We start from the raw sequence: 21,336 nt of genomic DNA, 5'->3' as shown, positions 1-21,336 counted from the left end.
CAAAACCAGCAATGAGCCATTTGAGGCTGGGGGCAGGTGGAAAGATCCAGTATGTTAGAATATAGACCGGAAATTAGAAGATACTTCACAGCACTAATTCTCCTAAGAAAGATAATGGTATGGCGGTTATGTAGGAGAATGTTCTTATTCTTAGAAGATAAATGCCAAACCACCATGACGTCTACAGTTTAAATAGTTTAGCCAAAAAAGAAAACGATGTGTATGCATATATTTGTATGTAGAAAGCATGTGTGTGTAAAAAGAGAAGACAAAGGTGACAAATGTGTTAACAACTAGTCAATCTAGGTGCAGAGCATGCTTTGTTCATTATATTCTTTATAGGTGTTTATTATATTCTTTCAATGTTTCTGTAATTTAAAGAATTTTTAAACTATCAAGTAAGAAAAAAAATGAATCTTAAACCTTGAATCAGACCATTCTTGTTGTATGTGAGCTTGGTCACACTTCCTACGAATCATGAACACAAGGCGTGTGAAAGTAACCAAACTTCCCCCCCAAAAAATACATCTGGGGAATAAATCTACGTTCTATCTAGCTTTTGCTTCAATGGACTAGTGTGAAATATACATCAGCCTCTCCAAGCACCACCCAGTAGAGGCCCTGTGAGGGAATGACAGCCTGCTCATACATTACACACACTTTCCCACCAAGCAAAAAATGCTGTGTTGGGGTGGAGACAGAAAATAGAAGTAACCCAAATAACCTCTGTCAGAATAATAAACAGAGAAGGCATGATCCAGCAACTCTCCGGGATGTTATTGTAAGTATCACAGCCAATATCCATCCCTCTCCCTCCTATCTGCAAGACCTTCATTTTAGAGGAGATTACTTCGATGGAAGATGGGACCACAGGCGCATAAATAAGAAAAGGGAAATGCTAGTAAAAATTGAAAGCATTTGCAATACATCAACAAATTTTACTATAGTTGTATCTTAACCAGTGCATGTGGGAAAAATCAGGTGACAGAAAAGGCCCAGAGTAGAGAACACCACTCCGGAACAGCAGGTAACTGCAATCTACGGAAGGGGGTGCTGACAGGTAGAGCAAGGGTAGGAGGCTGGGTCTACCACAGTTAATATGGAGAAGGCCAGTTCTTGGACATGGTACTTGGCTATTAGGGGACACTGGTATTTGTATTACCAAGAGTGTGGGGCTCAATATTCCACACTTAATGGTACAAGCCAACTGCAATCTTAAACAGCTTAGGAAAAACTCATTTTTTAAATGTGACAACACTGGTAAGGGAAAAAAAAATCCAAAGGCATTCAGCAAAGTGTCAGTCTCTTCCAGCTTGGGTAGAACGCCCTTCTTAGTGATTTGGAACCATCATATTATTCTGTCTGTTAGATTCATACGATTTAATCATATGGAAAATTTCAAAAGTTACTTGAGCAGAGGAAAAGATCATAGAAAAGTTACGTTCATAGAGCTATATTTTACATTTACTCACAATTTTTACAGTTCCCTTGAAAAATACCAATATATGTACAAATATTCTAGTAGATCTCATACCACTCATCGACTACAGTAAGTCGCTGAAACTATAAGCAATTCTTTACTGTCAAAAAATACACACATAGGGGTGCCTGGGTGGCTCAGTCGATAAAGCATCCGACTCCTGATGTCGGCTCAGGTCATCATCTCAGGGATATGAGATAGAGCCCTATGTAGGGCTCTGTGCTCAGCGCAGAGTCTGCTTGAAATTCTCTCCTTCCCTCTCCCTCTGCCCCTCCCCTCCTCAAGTGTGCTCTCTCTTTCTCTCTCCCTAAATAAAGTCTTAAAAAAATACACACATAGGGCGCCTGGGTGGCTCAGTCGTTAAGCGTCTGCCTTCGGCTCGGGTCATGATCCCAGGGTCCTGGGATCGAGTCCCACGTCGGGCTCCCTGCCTGGCAGGAAGCCTCCTTCTCCCTCTCCCACTCCCCCTGCTTGTGGTCCTGCTCTCGCTATCTCTGTCTCTATCAAATAAATAAATAAAATCTTTAAAAAAAAATACACAATAGAATCCCCAACTGTGATAAGAAGGAAATGTTAAAGGTATTATTCCTAAAATAATGAATTAATTGTAATAGGGAGAGAAAATGCTCAGGATGGAAAAGTATTCATTGACTTCCTAATCTTTAAAGCAACAGAAAGCTATTTCAAACAAAAAAATTAAAATAATTAAAAACAAACATACCCATCTTTGGTCTGATCCACTACACCACTTAAAAGCTCCACAGTCTTTGGATTAGGCTGGCTTTCTCCAAAAATGTTCAAATATCGAGTGACGAAGTCATTGGGAGACATGAAAAACTCACCATTTTTTTCAATGCTTGCATACTGTTTAGAAAAAAAAAAAAGATATTTTACCCTCAAAAATATATAATCATGGGATCAATATGTGAAAAAGCTGAAAATATTCAAAGGATAAAACATCAGATATGATAATACACTCTTCACAAACACAGTTATTTCCCAACACCTCATAAAAAAAAACAAAAACATGTTAAGTGCGCCAAGTTTTATGTTTATACCAGTGGTTCTCAGGTTCTCAACTGCAGGCAGCTTAGCCTGATTGTCCAGCTTATAAACACCAACGTCCCCTAACAGCCAAGAACAACCTAAGAGGCCCAGCCTTCTCTCTAGGTTTCCTGCCTTTCAGGGATGGGGGAGGGGTGGGCAAGGTTTCTCTAGCCCTACACTTCTTCCGTTTGTATTTATTTTTCCCCACAGAGGACATCTGACAGTGTCTGATGACAAATTTGACTGTCATAACCTGAGGGGGAGGGACGCTACTAGCATCTAGTTGGGCGAGGTCAAGACGACCCCCTACAACAGAGTGATCCAGCCCCAAATGTCAACAGTGCTGATATTGAGAAACCCTAGTTTACAGAAATTTGGAAAGACAAATTACATCTTGTTTTTAGCAAGAACATACAGCTTAAAAAAAAAAAAAAAAAACAGATTTAATTATAAAATCATGGATGGAAACAACCTAATTCTTTTGCCCCCATTCCTGTTTCAAGGGCACCAATAATGCAAGGAGGACAAACAAGCTAAGCTGGAAAGAAGCCGTATGGCTTCTCGTGGGATTTTATGGAAGAAGTTATGAAAGGCTGCTCTAGTTAGTGTCTTCTCCATTCTAGAGTGGAAATGGTCAATGAGAATTAGGTGCACTCGATGCTTTTTCACAGTGTTCCTCTTGCCTTTAGTGATAGATTCCAGTGCCCATAAGCGGGAAGCTGCTCATTCCTGTTCCGTGGAGTCCCAGGGCCCATGAGAAATGCTGAAAAACAACATGAGATCATACGGTATCCTGATGGCGCAGGAGAGGGCCTGTTGATCCTGGGGACAGAATAGTGATTTGGGTAGGGAGGTGAATTCCCTGAGCTACTCGAAGAACAAGGCGAGATGGATGACAGCGACCACACCGGAGGCCACGGTGATGTGGGGGTGCCCGGGAAGGGAAATGCAACCATAGTATCTCCACTCCCTCCGCAGCTGCCGCAGAGTCAAGTCCCATTACAATTGTTTCTACAAGTCACTTGTTATTTCTACATTTTAATTCCAAGGCAGGACAAACTCTTGCTTAGATACTCAGTAACAAGCTCTGGAGTCCCTCAGGCCTGGCCGGTGCTGAGCTCTGCTTTTGCTTCTCACCACCTGTAGGACCTCAGGTAAGTAAAACTTTCCCGGCCTCTGGCTCCTCCCCTGTAAAATGGGGATAACATTACCTGCTTCTTAAGGTCGATGACAGAAATAAATGAATAATCATGTAACACACTTAGCACAATGCACTACACACAATAAGCACTTTATAAATGTTCTGTACAATCCGTTTCCATTTAACATTTTTTTTTTAGCACGTACAAAAGAAAAGCTCAAAACTGGTCCAAGAATCCCACATTCTTCACTTAGCATTGAATTGGATTTTTGGAAACGTAGAAGAATTATATTTTGATTTTCCTGAGGCAAAACAAGACAGGAAGTACAAAGGAGATGTCGCTGCTAATTACAGCGATCCTATGATTGAGAATCATACCTATGTTTGCTTATAGCAGTGAGTAATTAATTTAGTTAAAAACACAATTTAACTCTTCTCCCACCAGTAGACGTTTAGGTTATTTTCCAGTTTGGGGTGTTTTTAAATAAAGCTAAGGTAACCAGCCTTGTATATAACAATTGTCCAAATTCCTGGCAATCTTCAATGGCTAGACTCCTGGAAGAGAAACTGTTGAGTCAAAGGAGAGGAACTTGAAGGCTCTTGATACTTATTATCACACTGCTCTCCAAAAAAGATTGTACCTATTTACACTCCCATCAGCAGTGTGTGAACATGCCCTTTTCCCCCTTTGTCTATCAGATTTGTTGCAAATATTTATCCAGTTTGATACTTGTAGATAATTGAGTCTATAGATTTTTTTTCCTCCTTTGCAATTTCTTCCATTACTTACTGCTAAGTCTAGAAGCTAAGCCTTCCTCATCTCAAGACTAATATTCACCCACATTTTCTCTTAGCTTTTAAATAGGTTTATCTCTTAAGTTTCAATACATTGTTACTTTATTTTTTTATGTGGCTTGAGGTAAGGATCCTCCAACTTTAGTTTTTTCCACTTAATCTCTTGGTTGTCCCAGGAGCACAAATGAAATCATTCTCCCTTCCCCCGTCTTTAGAATGCCATGTGTATCACAAACTAATTATCATAGGATCAACAGGGAACAGCTTGGCAAGTAAGTCCATCTTCAACGCCAGTTCTCATCAGTCGGCAACAAATGGCTTCCTAAGGTAGAGGCTCCCCTCTGGGGCTGCCCCCAAATTCCACGGAGAGATGCCAGGACGCACTGACAGCTCTTGCAATCCCTGCCGCAGGAATCCTTGCCAACTGACCTGTCTACTCCTGCAAGACTGCATGCACCTTACTTGCTACAACTAGAGAGAAAGCTCTGTCAGGACAGGATTTTTTCCTGGGGTTCTCACTGCAGCATCCTCAAGGTCCTGGACTGGTGGCAGGCAGAGAGTGAAACGTGTCCAATAAATATCTGTCAAATGAAGGAAAGTTTAAAATTATTGTACTACTTTCCTCTCGGGAGTTTTCTGGGCCATGATCAGTGTTTGATTTTTTTCCCATAAGTAACCTTCAGAATCATTGTCAAGCTGCTGTCCCCTAAAAAACACTCCACTGAAAGTGCAAAATAAAATTACAATGCCATACCTCTAACCCTTACACAGGACAATTAAAAAAGTATTTGCAAAAACATGGAGGAAATGCAATTCTCAAATACTGGTGTTACGAGAGTAAACCGTTAAACCCCTTTAGAAGGCTGCTCGGCAGTGTCTCTAACAGAACATGCACGGAACCACAGACACGGCAATTTCAACCATAAGTAGGTCTCTAACAGAAGTGTGTGGAGAGAAACGTGTGTGTATTTTTTTACTTAAAAACACGCTTTAGCATTTTAATGTCCACAGCAGCATTACCTTCAATAGCAAAAAAATAACTCAAACATCAACCAACAGTTATTGGAAAATAACTCAAACGTCAACCAACAGTAGGATGTATAAATAAACTACTGTGGTACAGTCACACTACGGAATACAACACAGCAATGAGAATAAACTAACACCAACCACATGTAACAATGGGGATGAATCTTAACAACTAAAGCAAGAGTGAAAGAAATGAGGCACAAGAAAACACAGTGTTATGATTCCATTTCTATAAAGCTGAAAACCAGACCACTGGTTACCCTCAGGAGGGGTGGGTAATGACTGGAAGGGGCATCAGATGGCTTCTGGGGTGGTTACATAGGTGTGTGCTCACTTTGTGAACATTAATGGAGCTGTACATTTATGATTTGTGCACTTGATTTATACCTTAATAATTTACATTTAAAAAAAAATCGAGATGTTTTCTGCCCCAGTTTTTAGAGGTGATAATGAAATAATTTTGTAAATGTAAGAACTTATTAATCTGAACATGGAAAACACAGTTTTCTTCAGTCTGCAAAACCAGCTCATTACCAAGGCTGGGTGGTCTGCCTTGTGATTACGGTAAAAATGTCAAAGGTTGCTCCTTCGACTGATAGAGATGGATTCTTCGTAATATGAATGTACTGACAAAGGTGCCCCGCTGCCCTTGCACCAGTGAAAGGAGGGGCAAATGGTATTTAATCCTTCTTTGGGACTAGATTTTACAAGTGACCTGAAGCCTCTCTCTCCCTTACAATTTTTTGTAAGTTTTAATATGATTAAACATTGCAGGCTATATGCAAAAAAACAGGTTCAAGAGTATTCATTACAATGTTGTTATACGAGGTGCAGCCACTCTGGAAAACAGTATGGAGGTTCCTCAAAAAGTTGAAAATAGAGCTACCATATGATCCAACAATTGCACTACTGGGTATTTACCCCAAAGATACAAAAGTAGGGACCCGAAAGGCTACGTGCACCCCGATGTTTATAGCAGCAATGTCCACAATAGCCAAACTGTGGAAAGAGCCAAGATGTCCATCAACAGATGAATGGATAAAGAAGATGTGGTATATATATGCAATGGAATATTATGCAGCCATCAAAAGGAATAAGATCTTGCCATTTGCAACGACGTGGATGGAACTGGAGGGTATTATGCTGAGCGAAATAAGTCAAACAGAGAAAGACATGTATCATATGACCTCACTGATATGAGGAATTCTTAATCTCAGGAAACAAACTGAGGGTTGCTGGAGTGGGGGGTGGGGTGGGAGGGATGGGGTGACTGGGTGATGGACACTGGGGAGGGTATGTGTTCTGGTAAGCGCTGTGAATTGTGCAGGACTGTTGAATCTCAGATCTGTACCTCTGAAACAAATAATGCAATATATGTTAAGAAAGAAAAAAAGAAGAAGAAGAATGTAGCAGGAGGGGAAGAATGAAGGGGGGGAAATCGGAGGGGGAGAAGAACCATGAGAGACGATGGACTCTGAAAAACAAACTGAGGGTTCTAGAGGGGAGGGGGGTGGGAGGATGGGTTAGCCTGGTGATGGGTATTGAGGAGGGCACGTTCTGCATGGAGCACTGGGTGTTATGCACAAACAATGAATCATGGAACACTATATCTAAAACTAATGATGTAATGTATGGGGATTAACATAAAAATAAAAAAAATTAAAAAAAAAAAAAAAAAAAAAAAACAATGTTGTTATACGAGCAAAGCAGAAAAGACAACTAAGCATCCAATAATAGGAAGTGGCTAGATAAATTACTGTAAAAACAGCCATACACAGGAACAGCACACAACAATAAAAATACTGTAGAAATACATTCAATTATAGGAAAAGGTTTTCCTAACATATTAGGTGAAGGGAAAAACTGGATAGAACAGTATTTTTTCTCGTGTTAAGGAAGAAGTTTTAGGGGCGCCTGGATGGCTCAGTCGTTAAGCATCTGCCTTCGGCTCAGGTCATGGTCCCGGGGTCCTGGGATGGAGCCCCGCATCGGGCTCTCTGCTCAGTGGGAAGCCTGCTTCTCCCTCTCCCACTCCCCCTGCTTGTGTTCTCTCTCTCTCTGTGTCTCTCTGTCAAATAAATAAATAAAATCTTTTAAAAAAAAAAAAAGGAAAAAGTTTTATATACATACACAGAGATAGAGAAACAGAGATAGGCATATAAAATACATATTTATATATAGATATAGACATGGATTTTATCTATATGGCAGAATCACAAGTTACTTTTCTTTACATACTTCTGCTTTTTAAATTTTTGCCAATGAATATGAACCATTTTCTCACTTTAAAAAAGTTTTCTATTAAAAAAAGAAATTAACTGTTTTTCCAATTTTGTTAAAAAAAATTCTGAATACATACATGTTGTGTTCACAAAGAATAATTGTAAAAAATCCAAGTGTAATTCACTATGTGTCATCATTACAAATTATCATAGGGCCTATTCCCCTTGTCTAGTCCCTTTACCCAGTTTTCCCATCTCCCACAGCTTACACCACAGGCATTCAGCTACTTCCACCTGTAAACAGTACACATCACCCCCTTTGCTCTCCCCTGAGCTAACCGTTTCCTTCTCGATTTTCCCCTTCTTATTACTAGCACCTCCCTGACCCAGGCTATTTATCCAGGGGTCATATTTATCCCCTGTGCCCTCTCATCCACTGTACAAGATCATTTCCATCAAGCAGTCCTTCAAAATGTCTTAACCTTGCCCATTCTCCATTCCCCCTGCGGCCACAATCCTAATCAAGTCTTTAGGGCCACGCACCAGGATTACGTCCAAGGCTGCCTAACTCATGGCCCTGTTGCACCAACCAAATCTCAAACCCATCCTGCCAGTGTCACTGGATGACCCAGAAAACCCCCAACAGCTTCCTATTGTTCAGCTGACGTGCCAAACTCCCAATTACCTTCTAATTTTGTCACCCATACCCTGTAAGGCTTGGCAGACTCCCTGGCACAGAGTTGAATTTAAATAAACATTTGAAGGAGCAAGAATCCTTCAACCTGGAGAGGCTGTGTGCTCCCGAGCCCATCTCCCAGCCTTCCCTCGAAGGTGGCCCTCTCCCCCGGAATTCCTCAGCTGCCCTCCTCCCTGACTCCCCAGTTCCCACTCACCCCAGGGCTCTCCCAAGTCCCTCTCCAAGGAGCCTTCTCTGACCACTCCCCACCACAGGGACCGCTCCCTCCTCCCATTCCTGTGGCATTTGCTTTCACCACACTGGCAAGCAGGCACACCTAGATTCTCTTTCACCTACTGTGTGCCTGTAAATCTGGTCTCCCGTATAAAAGCTGAACTCCTGGAAGACATGGTCACTGCTTATACCTCTCTTGTACATCCCACTCACCGCAAAGCTTCATGGTGTTTTATTTAAACTGTGAGCACTCAGACACCTGCTCAAATTAACATGCAGTCAGGGAAAAAACATGTCAACACCTAGGTTAGAAACAAAACTGACCACACCTGGACTTCAACTTCCACACCCAGACAAAGTGTTAGCTGCCACTTATCACCAGAAGAGGCTGCATCATAAACTCAGCCGCCTCAGGCTAGGAATGCTAGACACCAGTCTAGCCCTGCCTACCACCCAAGTGCACTGCCCAAGAGCCTGTGCTCTGGGTCACCCCCACCTGGCACTCACAGCCCTTTGTTCCACACCTGCTGCTGCCTCTGCCCAGAACGGTCTTCCTCTGCCCCACAGGCCTCCTCTACCTTCTCCAGCTGGTAAGTACCTACTCACTGTCAAGCCCAGCTCCAACATCACCACCTCTCTGTAACTGCAATGACCCTTGCTAACAAGATGTAATTAGCCCCACATCATCTTCCTACTAATTAACGCCATATAATGCTTATCAACCATATCATGGCTTTTTTTTTTACACTTACACACAGTGAGACAGGAAATGGCAGGAGCCATGATTTATGCATCTTTACATCCCCAACACTTAACACTGTACTTCACATATAGTAAGCAAATCCCCCCCCCCAAAAAAGAAGTGGGATTTATTTTAACTCTTCTCAAGAATAAAATAAGCCACAATTGGGCCCACCTCAGTCCTCCAGGACCCCTCTCTCTTTCCTTCTCTCTGCCAGTTCCACTGGCTCTCTCTGACCTCCACAGTTGCCAACTCCTCTGCTATCAGCACATCTGGTCCAAAGGTCCACCTCCCCCCCGAGCTACAGAAGAATCCTCTAACTAGTGTAACAGACAGAAGGTTGGGATATTTATCAAGAATAAAAGTCAGGAAAAAGTCATAGAAAATCAGCAAAGTAGTCAGGTTTACCGAGTGCTTACTGCTGATCCATACTTAACGGAAAAGCCCAGCCACAGTGGAGACGTGCCTGGCAGAGCCCCCATGGGCCTCATCCCTATTCTCCTCCCACCACAACATCATCTGTGGCAGATGGTAAACAAGAGATCCCCCACATGCTGAGCCAAGGTGGATTTGTGTTGGTACTACACTGCCCCGGCCTGATGAGATCACCCAAACCTCTCTGCCAGATCCACAATCCCTTCCAGAAACTGCTGATCACTGTTTTCTGCATGGATGGTCCCCCCCTTCCTGGCCCCATCATCCCCTAGGACTCTAAGTCACACTCTCATTCAAAAGCCATGTAGTCTTAGCCACCCCAAGAGAAGACAGCATTTCCCTATGTGCTCCCAAAGATCCCACCCCAGCCTCCAGGCTCACTGACACAGAAACCTCACAGGTGGCTCTCCAGAACTCTGCATGGAATTCCTACCCGACCAATCTGATTTGTCTCCAGTACAGACTTGCCTCCTGTTGATAGGGAGCAGCTGAAAAAGACCGGTTGTTCCAAAGTAGGATCTCAACCTAACCAGCTGCCATGTGGCTCAAAAGGTGGACACAACTTTTACCCGGGTGGAGCGTTCTACTGGATCACGCCAAAAGACCAGTAGGTATCCAAGATGCACCATCTATTGAGACACTCAGAGTTTTTCCCATTTCCTGTCAGAAGGATGCCCACAACTATCGCTGGTTTACAAAACAGAAGTAATAGAGAGGTCCTGAGTTCAAAGAATGATTATGACTTTGCCAGCTCAGGTTAATGAGCTTTTATCCATTTTTCTAGGGTCTCTGGCAACCCACTACAAGTGGTCTCCTAGAATTATACTATGAGTTTTATATTATAGATCTTAAATACACACACTAAAAATGTCTACGGTTCCCTCATACACACCTCATCCCAATGCAGGGCAACAGACACTAGTCCAGGTGCAAAACAATGCATTTCTATTTCCTGGACTTTCATGATCTAGAATGCTTTTCCACCTTAGAATCTCTATACTGTGTTGTCCTTTCAGGCTAAAACCAGATTTATAAAGAATTCTGTTTTCTTACACATAATCCAAACCTCCTTACAAATTATCCCTTTTCCTCCCCTCAAACCTACTCACATTTTTAACCATTTCCTTTTGAAGCCTCTGTCTCTCGTGTTTGAATTATTTAATTTCAAGCACTTACTGAATCAGTTATCTAATGCATATCAGGTGCTGGGAACTTTCATTCAGGTTTTTTTACTCAAACTTCACAAATTTTTATAACTCAGGAAGATGTTCACACATGTACAAAGTAGACAGACCAGGGTAAGAAACTCAATGTTCCATTTACCAATTTCAAAAATTATCACCATGCCAACCACACATCTTCCCTCCCCCACCAAAACTGGATTATTTAAAAGCAAATCTCAGACATCATAATCTCATTCGTAAACACTTCAGTGTGTATCTCTAAGAAAAAAAGACTCTTTATAGCTCCTGTAATCAGAATACCATCATCCAGACTAAAAAATCAATGAATAACAATTCCTTGATATCAGATAATCCTGTCAGTATTCAAATTCTCTGATTTCTCAGTAGTTTTTAATAATACATTTTCATGAGGAAAGTGATGCTCACAATATTAGTAACTTTCCAGGCTATATATTTGGTACACAGCAGAACGTCAAGTGTCTCATTTGAAGTCTTGGTCCTCTTTACGTATAGCATAGTTGCTTTCCCATCATGTTTAGAAAAGGCCCACATATATACTGTTTAAATGATCTTTACAAAAGCGGCCTTTTCTTTTTTGAGTACTTTAATCCAACATCACGTGATTCCATGTTTGGGACCTGAGGTAGACTTTTATTAGAGTATCATTCATTCACTGCCCAATGTCACAAAGTAGGGGAAATCTAAGAAACTAAGGAAATATATGGTATCTGTTGTGAACTGATATGTACTATTACTCATCCTGGGCCTCCACCACGAACCACAGTTGCAATAAAATGATGATAATGATGATGATGGTAACAATGATGGGCTTCTACCAACAAGAGGCAAGGACAGCCCTCTCTGGATGGATGAAGGATTACTGAAATGTTAACAAAGAGCTTTCAACTTTAGAAGAAAAAGCATGATCATCAAACCGCACAGGTGAATCCTGGAAAGGTAAATGAGTTGTGAGACTAAATCCCCCAGCAACTCCTTTCCAGTATCTGACACCAAGTGAGAGAAAAGAAATTAAAATGTAAACCATACTGCCCTCACAAAAAAATCACCTGCAAGTTTCTGATACATTTAAAAAAAAAAAAAAAAATAGACATAATTGTAGTAGATCTCTTTCATAAGTCTTAAGTAAAGATACCTTTTGGGATTTTTTTTTTTTTACATATATAACAATGAAATAAAGAGCTGTTTGAAAATAATCTTTAAAAGTTCGAGAACACAAATCAAACAAGAAACAAAATAGATTCCTTTATACTGACCTTCAAAAATATTGTTCTAAGCTCAGCTGGATCTGCTCTCTTGGTTAAAACCACCTATAAATAAACATAAAAATGTTTATATTATTAGAACAAAGCTGAGAAATCAAGCTAGCAGACTGAAAGAAAATAAACTCCAGGTTAGAAATTAGTGGATTTCATTTTTGTACTTAAAGCACCAAATTTCCCCATTGCATAAACTACTCCCTGGATTTTAAATTAGACTCCTATGTGGCTTCTACAATGACAGCAGTCTGTGCAAGAAACCAGTAAAGCTCTTAATATGTGGTATTTAATGTATATCTTTTTTTTTTTTTTCCAAAAAGTAAGTAGAAAAAAAGAAAACTTGAAACAGATCTGTAACCACCCGGCATTTTTAAACTACACACCAGAGTGATCCATACCCTTCCAGAGGGGAATATTAAATATTAAAGTACAACTTGTTAACTATGCAAGAGAACATAGTTCTTAAAGAAGTTGGTGAACAAGGCAAATCACATTAACAAACAAGGGAATTACTTCCCACAGTTCTGCCAGGAACAGGCATGAATGCCTAGCTATCTGGGCATGCCAAGCAAGGTCTCCTCCTCTCCCTGACTTTTAAGAAGTCAGAAGTCTCCAAAGGTATGACTCTTATTCTCCACATTCTAGAAATACAAGGGGCTACGGTTACCTTTCAAGAACAAAATTTGACAGATTAGCTCAGAATAGGTGTTGTGCTTAATTCCCCAGCCCACAAAGTCCAAAAACATCAGTGGAGAAAAAGCAAGACAAACTTGAATATGGGTACACCGGGCCAACACAAAAGAGTCCTTATGTGGAACCAAACAGTGGGCTTATTCAGTGTCCCATCACCCAATCCTGTTGGCAAAAACCATCATAAGACTGAATTCTCACTAAGCACAGCGTCACCCCATGATACAGCCAAGGAGGGGTTCCTGGAACCACCCTAATACCGGAGCCATGTCGCTATCCACAGGGAGATTTATGCAAATTGTTCTAAATCCCTTCTGTGTGTTTGCAAAGGCTCTTCTGAGATCTTTGGACAATGGGTTCTCTGTCTCTAAATATGTAACTGCCTGAGCTTCTTGGCCTGCCGCTGTCAGGAATAATTTTATTAACTAATCACTGGAATGGGAGAGGTAGTTTTTCTGAAACGAGCTGGTTGGTCACCTTGTTTCCCAAAGCAAGACTGATAACTCCTTTAATTTCAGCTGAGTACTTGTAACCTCTAATGCATTACCAAATCTTTTTAAAATTCTAAACTAGTTAGTACTCTTTGGAGAAATTATTCAATTAAGGAGGAAAAAAATAGAATGCTAACCAACCTAAGACTGATGATAATGCCAATCTATAGGTTTCAGGAGAAGATTCCTTCCTTTCGGGTTTATAGTCTGAGGAAGGGAGGATAGGCCAAACACCATTGGAGAAGATGAAACAGCATAAAAACGCCTCCATCCTCTTAAGAGCACAGAAATTCCCTCCAAGTTCCATATCTCACGACAGTCCATAAGTAACTTTTTTTTAGAAGGCAAATGGTGACCCTAGGTACTTAGTTGGGTTTCCTTTTAAAAGCAAAAGTAACAAAGTGAACGATTCTTGATCCATCTGAATACCACATCCTTTAAAATCTACTTAATTCACTATGCTGTGCACTTCATAAAGCTTTCCCTGGGCAATGCTATTTTACAGTGAACTTCCCCTGCCCTAAATTCCCACAGCATTCTTCCATTGCTAATCCCCAACTGCACATCAGTGTTCCCCACCAGGACTGCACCTCTCTAAGAAACAAAGCTTTCACTCTAACTCTGCCAGGATCTAAGGCACAGGAGAACACAATCCATAAAGGGAGAAAATAACGAAGATTAGAGCACAGATCAATGAAATAGAGACTAAAAAGACAATAGGAAACATCAACGTAACTAAGAGCTGGTTCTTTGAAAAGATGAACAAAATTGACAAACCTTTAGCCAGATTCACCAAGTAAAAAAGATACAGATGGCACAAATAAAATCGGAAATGAAAGAGGAGACATCAACAACTGGTACCACAGAAATACAAAAGGGACTACTGTGAACAATTATACTAACAAATGTGACAACCTAGAAGAAATGAATAAATTCCCAGAAACACACAACTTACCAAGACTGAATCATAATGAAATAGAAAAATCTGAAGACACCAATTATACTAAGGAGATTGAATCAGTAATTTAAAACCTCCCAAAAACCAAGTCTAGGACCAGATAGCTTCACTAGTGAACTCTACCAAACATTCAAAGAAAAATTAGTAACAATCCTTCTCCAACTCTTGCAAAATATAGAAGAGGAAGAAACTCTTTCAAACTCATGAGTCCAGCATTAGCCTGATACCAAAACCAGACAAGGATGCCACAATAAAAAAAAAAAAATTACAGGCTAATATCCCTGATGAATATATATGCAAAAGTCCTCAACAAATACTAGCAAACCAAATTCAACAATATATTAAAAGGATCATATACCATGATCAAGTGAAACTTCTCCAAAGAAGATACACAAATGGCCAAAAGATACATGAAAAGATGCTCAGTATCACTCATCATCAGGAAAATGCAAATCAAAACCACAATGAGATGTTACCTTACACCTGTTAGACTGGCTATTATTAAAAAGAGGAGGAAAAAAGGCAAGAAAATAACAAGTGTTGGCAAGAATGTAGAGAAAAGGAAACTGTACACTGCTGGTGAGAATGTCAATTGGTGCAGCCATTATGGAAAACAGTATGGAAGTTCCTCAAAAAATTAAAAATAGAACTATTCTACTTAGGGGTATTCATCTGAAGAAAATGAAAACACTAACTTGAAAAGATATATATGCACCCTCATGTTCACTGAAGCATTATTTACAATAGCCAAGACATAGCAACAACCTAAGTGTCCACTGATGGATGAATGGACAAAGAAATTGTGAGATAAACAGATATAAATAAATATAAAATGGAATATTATTCAGGCATAAGAAAGAACGAATCTTGCCATCTGCAAGAACATGGATGGACCTCAACGGCATATGCTAAGTGAAATAAATGACAGGGAAAGACAAGTACTGTATGATCTCTCTTATAAATGGAATCTATATATCTATATAAAAACAGATATAGAGAAAAAAATAGAACAGATTGGGGGTTGCCAGAGGCAGGGGAGTGGGGTGGGAGAAATGGGTGAAGGGTGTATAAGTTTATTAAAAATTTTGTTTAAAAAGCAGGACTTATTCACCAATGTATGACCAACATCTAGTATAATGTCTGGCACATAGAGGCATTCAATAAATATTAGCTGAAGTACTGAATTCTATGAATTAATTTTTTAAAAATCCATATAGTGACCCAACAAATCTAAGTCATGCCACCTAATGTGTATAGAACATTTTATATTTTCAATGCATGACTATTACCTCATTGGATCTTCACAGCAAAATCTGAGACCTGCAGAGAGCATAATATTGCACCCACTTTACACAAGGAGAAACCAAGACTCAAAGAGGGTCAATTATTTCCCCAAAAGTCAGATCTGGCACCAATTTGTGCTTCCATTTCTAAGTGTTGTCTGAGCTGAGATCAGATTCCAAATCTTCCATCTCTTACTCTGTTGGTCTTTCCACTGAGCCGCACTGTAGGCAGCTTCAAATTGACCATAACTTACATTAACCACTAATATAATACATGCCTAGAAATCAAGAATCTCCCAATTTCTTCTACCACCACCAGTTTGTAGTGTCCATCCAGTGATGTGATTAAGAACATGGCTTTAGGGGGGCACCTGGGTGGCTCAGTCGGTTACGTGTCATCTGACTCTTGGTTTCGGCTCAGGTTATGATTTCAGGGTCCTGGAGCCGAGCCCTCCATCGGGCCCTGCATTGGGCGTGGAGTCTGCTTGGGATTCTCTCCCTCCTTCTCCCTTTGCCCCTCCCCCACTTTCACTCTCTAAATAAATTAATTTTTTAAAATCTTAAAAACAAACAAACAAACAAAAAAACATGGCTTTAGTGTCAGGCCACCTGTGACTGGGGATCAGGTGTGACATCTAAACTAGCTATGTGACCTTGAGCCAGATCTCTGACCTCTCAGTCTCACTTTCCTCACCAGTAAAATGAGAAGTCCTGGATGGTTGAAAGGGTGACAGGAGATAATAACATCCAATGCTTAGCACCACAAAGAACAGAGTTAAAGCACTCGATAAATGAAATCTATTATTTGTATTATTTATGGAGAGGTGTTTATATTCTACCATGCTTACTCTTTAAAAAGTCTAAGTGATGAGTAACCTGGCTCATAACTTAAGAAGGAAAAAATGAGGAGAGAAGGGAAAGGAACTCATGGATCTTCAAAAACATTCAGCAAACCACTAACCACAGACGTTTTCCTAACTCATCCCCTCTGCTATCTTAGCCCCAACCAATGCTACTTCTTGAAAACACACCCAAAGTTCCAGATATACCGTGGAATTTCCCTGAGGCCCATGGAAATGTGTGTTAGGTCCTGAAAACACTGTAATGAAGCACAAAATAACTATGGTTCAATAGGGGATAAATTCAGAAAAAAATGTTTACCAGTCTCTTGGCCTCCCCACTGCTGTACGACTAGTCAGAATTCCCAGTTCTACTTCTACCTCCCATTCTTACCTTCTTGTTTGGGTATCATGTGCAGTGAAGGAATAACACTTACACAGCTTCTTTCAAGACAACGTAAGTTAGAGCTAGAAGTACCAATGTTCTGAGGGTGTGCTGAGATGGATTCTACCTGGTGGCAAAAATCAATACCCAGGAAGTTTTAGGAGCTGGAAAAAGGGAACTACAGAAATGTAGCCTCCCTTTTTAAGTCAACTCAAAACAGCTGCTCGGCACGCACACTCTGCAACACTTTAACAAGCCTTTAGAAGATTCATCAAACCTGAGATTGTTTCCAGAAGTCTGAATTTCATTGTTATATTTTTCTTATACTAACAGCATGTAAATATTTACAGCTACTGTTCTTACAATCTAATTGCCTGATTTTATCATGCTTCTGAATTTGCATTTGTAAGAATAGATTCCACTATTAAACAAAATTTGTATATCAAGACTTTTAAATAAAGGAACTAGTTTTCAAACATAGTTAGGAAAATCACCAAGAAGGAAAAAAGTTCTTGGCAGATGACTATGAAATATTACTATTGCTACTTAAATCAATACAACAGAGAATCTAACTATAGCAGCTAACTTTCACACACAGTCAAGACTCAGGGAAAAGAGGGAGGGCTAAAATAGAAAAAAAACTATGCATTATATATTTTTTCCACAAACTGGGAGGTCAATTCAATGAATCTATGTTCTATGGGACAAAATTTCAGGACCACTGAGTATGTAAAATTTTTGACAAGACAAACATTAGATATAATAGCTTGAACAGTTAACAATAGCATTTGCAAAACAGGTGCACTAGCTAGGTACATCCTAGATATAAAAAACCAGCCAACAATAACATAACTTCAATGACTGGGCTTTTAAAAGGCAGTAGCAGGAAGCATGGCAAGGAGAACCAGAAAGATACTTTCAGGACGAATAAATTCACTCTTACTTTAATATGAGTTAGGGCAGCCAAAAGAAGGAGAACACCAGGAAAGATTTTTCTACATGGAGGAATATTGTTTAAACGGGCTTTTTAACACTGGAATCAAGCCACAGTTGTAGGCTCATTAACAAATCACAGTGGTACAGAAATGTGAACCCAATAGGGCAGCAGGGAAGAACATAAGAAAACCTACACAGAATAAGGAATACTAATTTGAAGAAGAAAGTGTAAAGAAAAGAAAAGCTCTCTCCTTCCAGTGAAAAGCTGTAAGATATATATATATATGCATGATCTCCTCAAATGCATCTTACTCCCAACTCCTGCAAAGAACAAATTAAGGGGCGCCTGGGTGGCTCAGTCGTTAAGCATCTGCCTTCGGCTCAGGTCATGATCCCACGGTCCTGGGATCGAGCCCCACATCGGGCTCCCTGCTCCGCAGGGAACCTGATTCTCCCTCTCCCACTCCCCCTGCTTGTGTTCCCTCTCTCGCTGTGTCTCTGTCAAGTAAATAAAATCTTAAAAAAAAAAAAAAAAAAAACAGAAATTAAGCAGATGCTCCAAAAATGCTGACTCAGGAAGAAAGTCTTCCAGATGAGTAGAAATCAAATCTGTATAATGAAAACAGACAGCACCTCCTTCTAGGCCAGCGCTGCTCAAAGTGTGGGCACTGGACCATCAGCCTCCAATGGGAACTTTTAGAAATGCAAATTATCACACCCTACCCCAGATCTACAAATCAGAAACTCTGGGGGTGGGGCCAGCAATCTACAGTTGAACAAGTCCTCCAGGTGATTCTGATGCTGTTAAAATTTAAGAACCACAGCTTTAGCTAATGTCCAATTCGGTCTGTTTAGGACTGCTATTCTCAGCCCCAGCTGTATATTCAAGTCTCCCGAAGGACATCTGGGTTTTATCAATGCACAGGCCTATCAAATTAGACTGCAAAGGTTAATCCAAGCAGAATCTCTGAAATGGGTACCTTTAAAGCTTCATCATGAGATTATAATGAGGGGCTCGGGTGAGAACCACTGAGTTAGGACCCAAGATCCCAACCTGAGCTTTGCTACTCCCCCAACTGCATAACACTGCCTTCACTCAGCCCTGCGCCCATCTCCCCCTCCGCCCCCCCAGCCACAAACCTTAAAGGTCTGAAAGCCAAGACAAGCACAGGCTTACACTGAAAATTCTACGGTCATGAAGTCATTATTTACCTTAGATATGAAATAAAAACCAGAAAAGACAGCTCATCAAAAGTGAGCTAGTCTCTGTTGTACGCACAGGCCCACATGTAGCAACAAGCAGAAAACGGAGGTGGAGGGAGAAATGTCTCTGCCTGGTCTTCTGAATCTGAGGAAGTAAGTGTAGTGGGCGGACCTGAATCCCAGTGGAAAGCTCTACTGGGTGTGGCCCAACAATTCAGAAGCTGAGGCCAACTCTTCTTCCCATCTATCTTCCCATATCTCCACATCTATCTTCTTGTACTGCAGAGACTGGAAGGTTAAAATGACATTTCCCAGACTCCCTTGCAGCTATGTGGCCTAGGTGCTGTCCATCAGATGAAGCTGGGTGAGATGTGGAAGGCAACATTTTGGAAAGCAAAGACTGGGAAGGTGGGGGCCATGCTTCTGCTGTTTCTGCCAGCATCATTGCTAGAAGTGTCAGATTTTCCCGTGGCAACCTCCTGCCCACGTCAGTGGCAGTATGGGTCTGAACACTCCCCTTCTGGCAAGCCATTTCATGACTGCATGAGAGGTAACTGCTCCCTTGGTGGCCTGCTCTGCCATGAGGGCCTGGAAGGCACTCCTGGAAGCTCAGCCTGAAGTCTGTTTCTTCGCCTTCCCAACCAATTCTATAAGCCATTTAACACCCTGTAATAAATCTCCCTCTCCTTAAACCAGCTAGAGTGAATTCTATTCTCCGCAAGTGAACCCTGACTGATACAATCAGTAACTGCAAAAGAAATTTTGGAATTCCCCAAAACCACAGTTAGCATTAACTCGAGAAGAGGTAAGAATGAGGTGTCTCATCAAATTGAAGAAAAATAATTTTTTACTGAATTCACTGAGTCCCTCATTCCTCATCCTACAGTTTCCCTAAGTTCTACTAAATGAAGAGCAATGATTATGAAAAAGTTACTGAAACATAAATTAGTATAGAGATAAGATGCCTTGCTAAGCATGCTTCAAACCACAGCCTTTCTGTGTAATCAACCCTCAAAAGTTCACATCACTCAACAGTTGACTTATAAGGTACCAGATACCACAAATGGTACCTGCCAGGTAATTACACAAACGGGTCGTGTCAGGGGTGCTGGAGATGTTTATCAGAAGGATTCAGTAGCTTGTGAAGCGTGTTGGATTTAACTCTGCACAGGTGTAGACAAACATTAAACAATGATAAAGCCATCGCCATTACAATTCCATATTAAGAAGTACAGTGCAACAGTTAAGAAATGAATGGTGATGTTTTAGCTGTGGGTTCTGTTATGCTAAAATAACTTTAAACACTAATTTTAGATTTTATTATTATTGTTAAGCTAAAGCTAACATTCCAGTAAACGTTCCCAAGAGTAAAAATTTGAAAAGAGACAGTATGAGTCTTTTCTAAAATAGACATTTTTCTGTTTATATTTTCAACTTCTTAGGAAGACAGAAGGTGTTTGTTCACCCTGACAAAAGCAAACATCACCAGGTTCAGAGTAAAGATTTGGGTCCCAGTGTATTACTAACCTGGTGACCCTGAACAATCAGTTAACATCTCCGAGTTAGGTTCCTCATCTATAAAATGGGCAAAGTGACAAAATCTACTTATCTATTTCAGGAAGTCATCTTAAGGACCAATTAGAACCTCCACAGGAACCAGTGTTGGCATAGGAAAACCTGAACTGTGAAAGACAAACTGCGGAGGCTCAGTGTGGACCAAACAGAGATTTAAAAACTCTAGGAGGTCCCAGCCATAGGAGGATCTCCACATTTTTGTGAGTTTTACCTCTGGGAACTCAACCTGGTTCTCACAGTAAATGTGGGAGAAATATCATTTGCACGTCTCACACAAGGACAGGAAAAGGAACCATTTTGAAATGCATCCGAGTATTCTGTTCTTTTTAACAAGATCTGTCCTCAGGAGAAATTATTTATTAAGAGCCTAACCTGCTGCGGTATTATCAGAGCCTACCTTACTGTTGGGATGATAAATACCCTATTCCAGCCACCCCTAGCCATTCTCTCCCACCTAAGAGGAGGGGAAAAAAACACTTGTGAAGTATACTGTCCAGAGCCAGAGGCTCTCTAATGGGCAGAATACTTCCTCTCCCTCTACAGTCTACCACCAACACTACCAATGGCCAATTTGCAGCAGTTCCTTTTATCCATCCAGTACATCATGTCTGGCTACCAAGAAAAAATTACAAAGCATAGCAAAAGGCAAAAAAAACTCCATAATTTGAAGAAACAGAGTGAGCATCAAAACCAGCCTCAAATATGGCAAGAATG

General features: G+C 40.7%; 1 protein-coding gene across 3 annotated transcripts in view; it reads right to left on the bottom strand.

The window, feature by feature from the left end:
• SLC25A13 (solute carrier family 25 member 13) overlaps positions 1-21,336 on the bottom strand; it is a 182,671-nt gene that overhangs the window by 146,134 nt on the left and 15,201 nt on the right. Inside the window, exons 2-3 of one of the 3 annotated variants that reach the window (XM_032402087.1) lie at positions 12,260-12,313; positions 2,202-2,344 (exon numbers count right to left, since the gene is read on the bottom strand). In XM_032402087.1, coding sequence (XP_032257978.1) covers positions 2,202-2,344; positions 12,260-12,313 — 197 coding nt within the window. Of the gene's footprint in view, positions 1-2,201; positions 2,345-12,259; positions 12,316-21,336 lie in introns of those variants that run through there. The other 2 variants (XM_032402088.1, XM_032402089.1) reach the window with 2 other exon arrangements.

This window comes from Phoca vitulina, unplaced genomic scaffold (genome assembly GCF_004348235.1).
Source record: "Phoca vitulina isolate PV1807 unplaced genomic scaffold, GSC_HSeal_1.0 scaffold4, whole genome shotgun sequence".
Classification (NCBI taxonomy): domain Eukaryota; kingdom Metazoa; phylum Chordata; class Mammalia; order Carnivora; family Phocidae; genus Phoca; species Phoca vitulina.
This window is presented reverse-complemented; position numbering and strand designations above follow the sequence as displayed.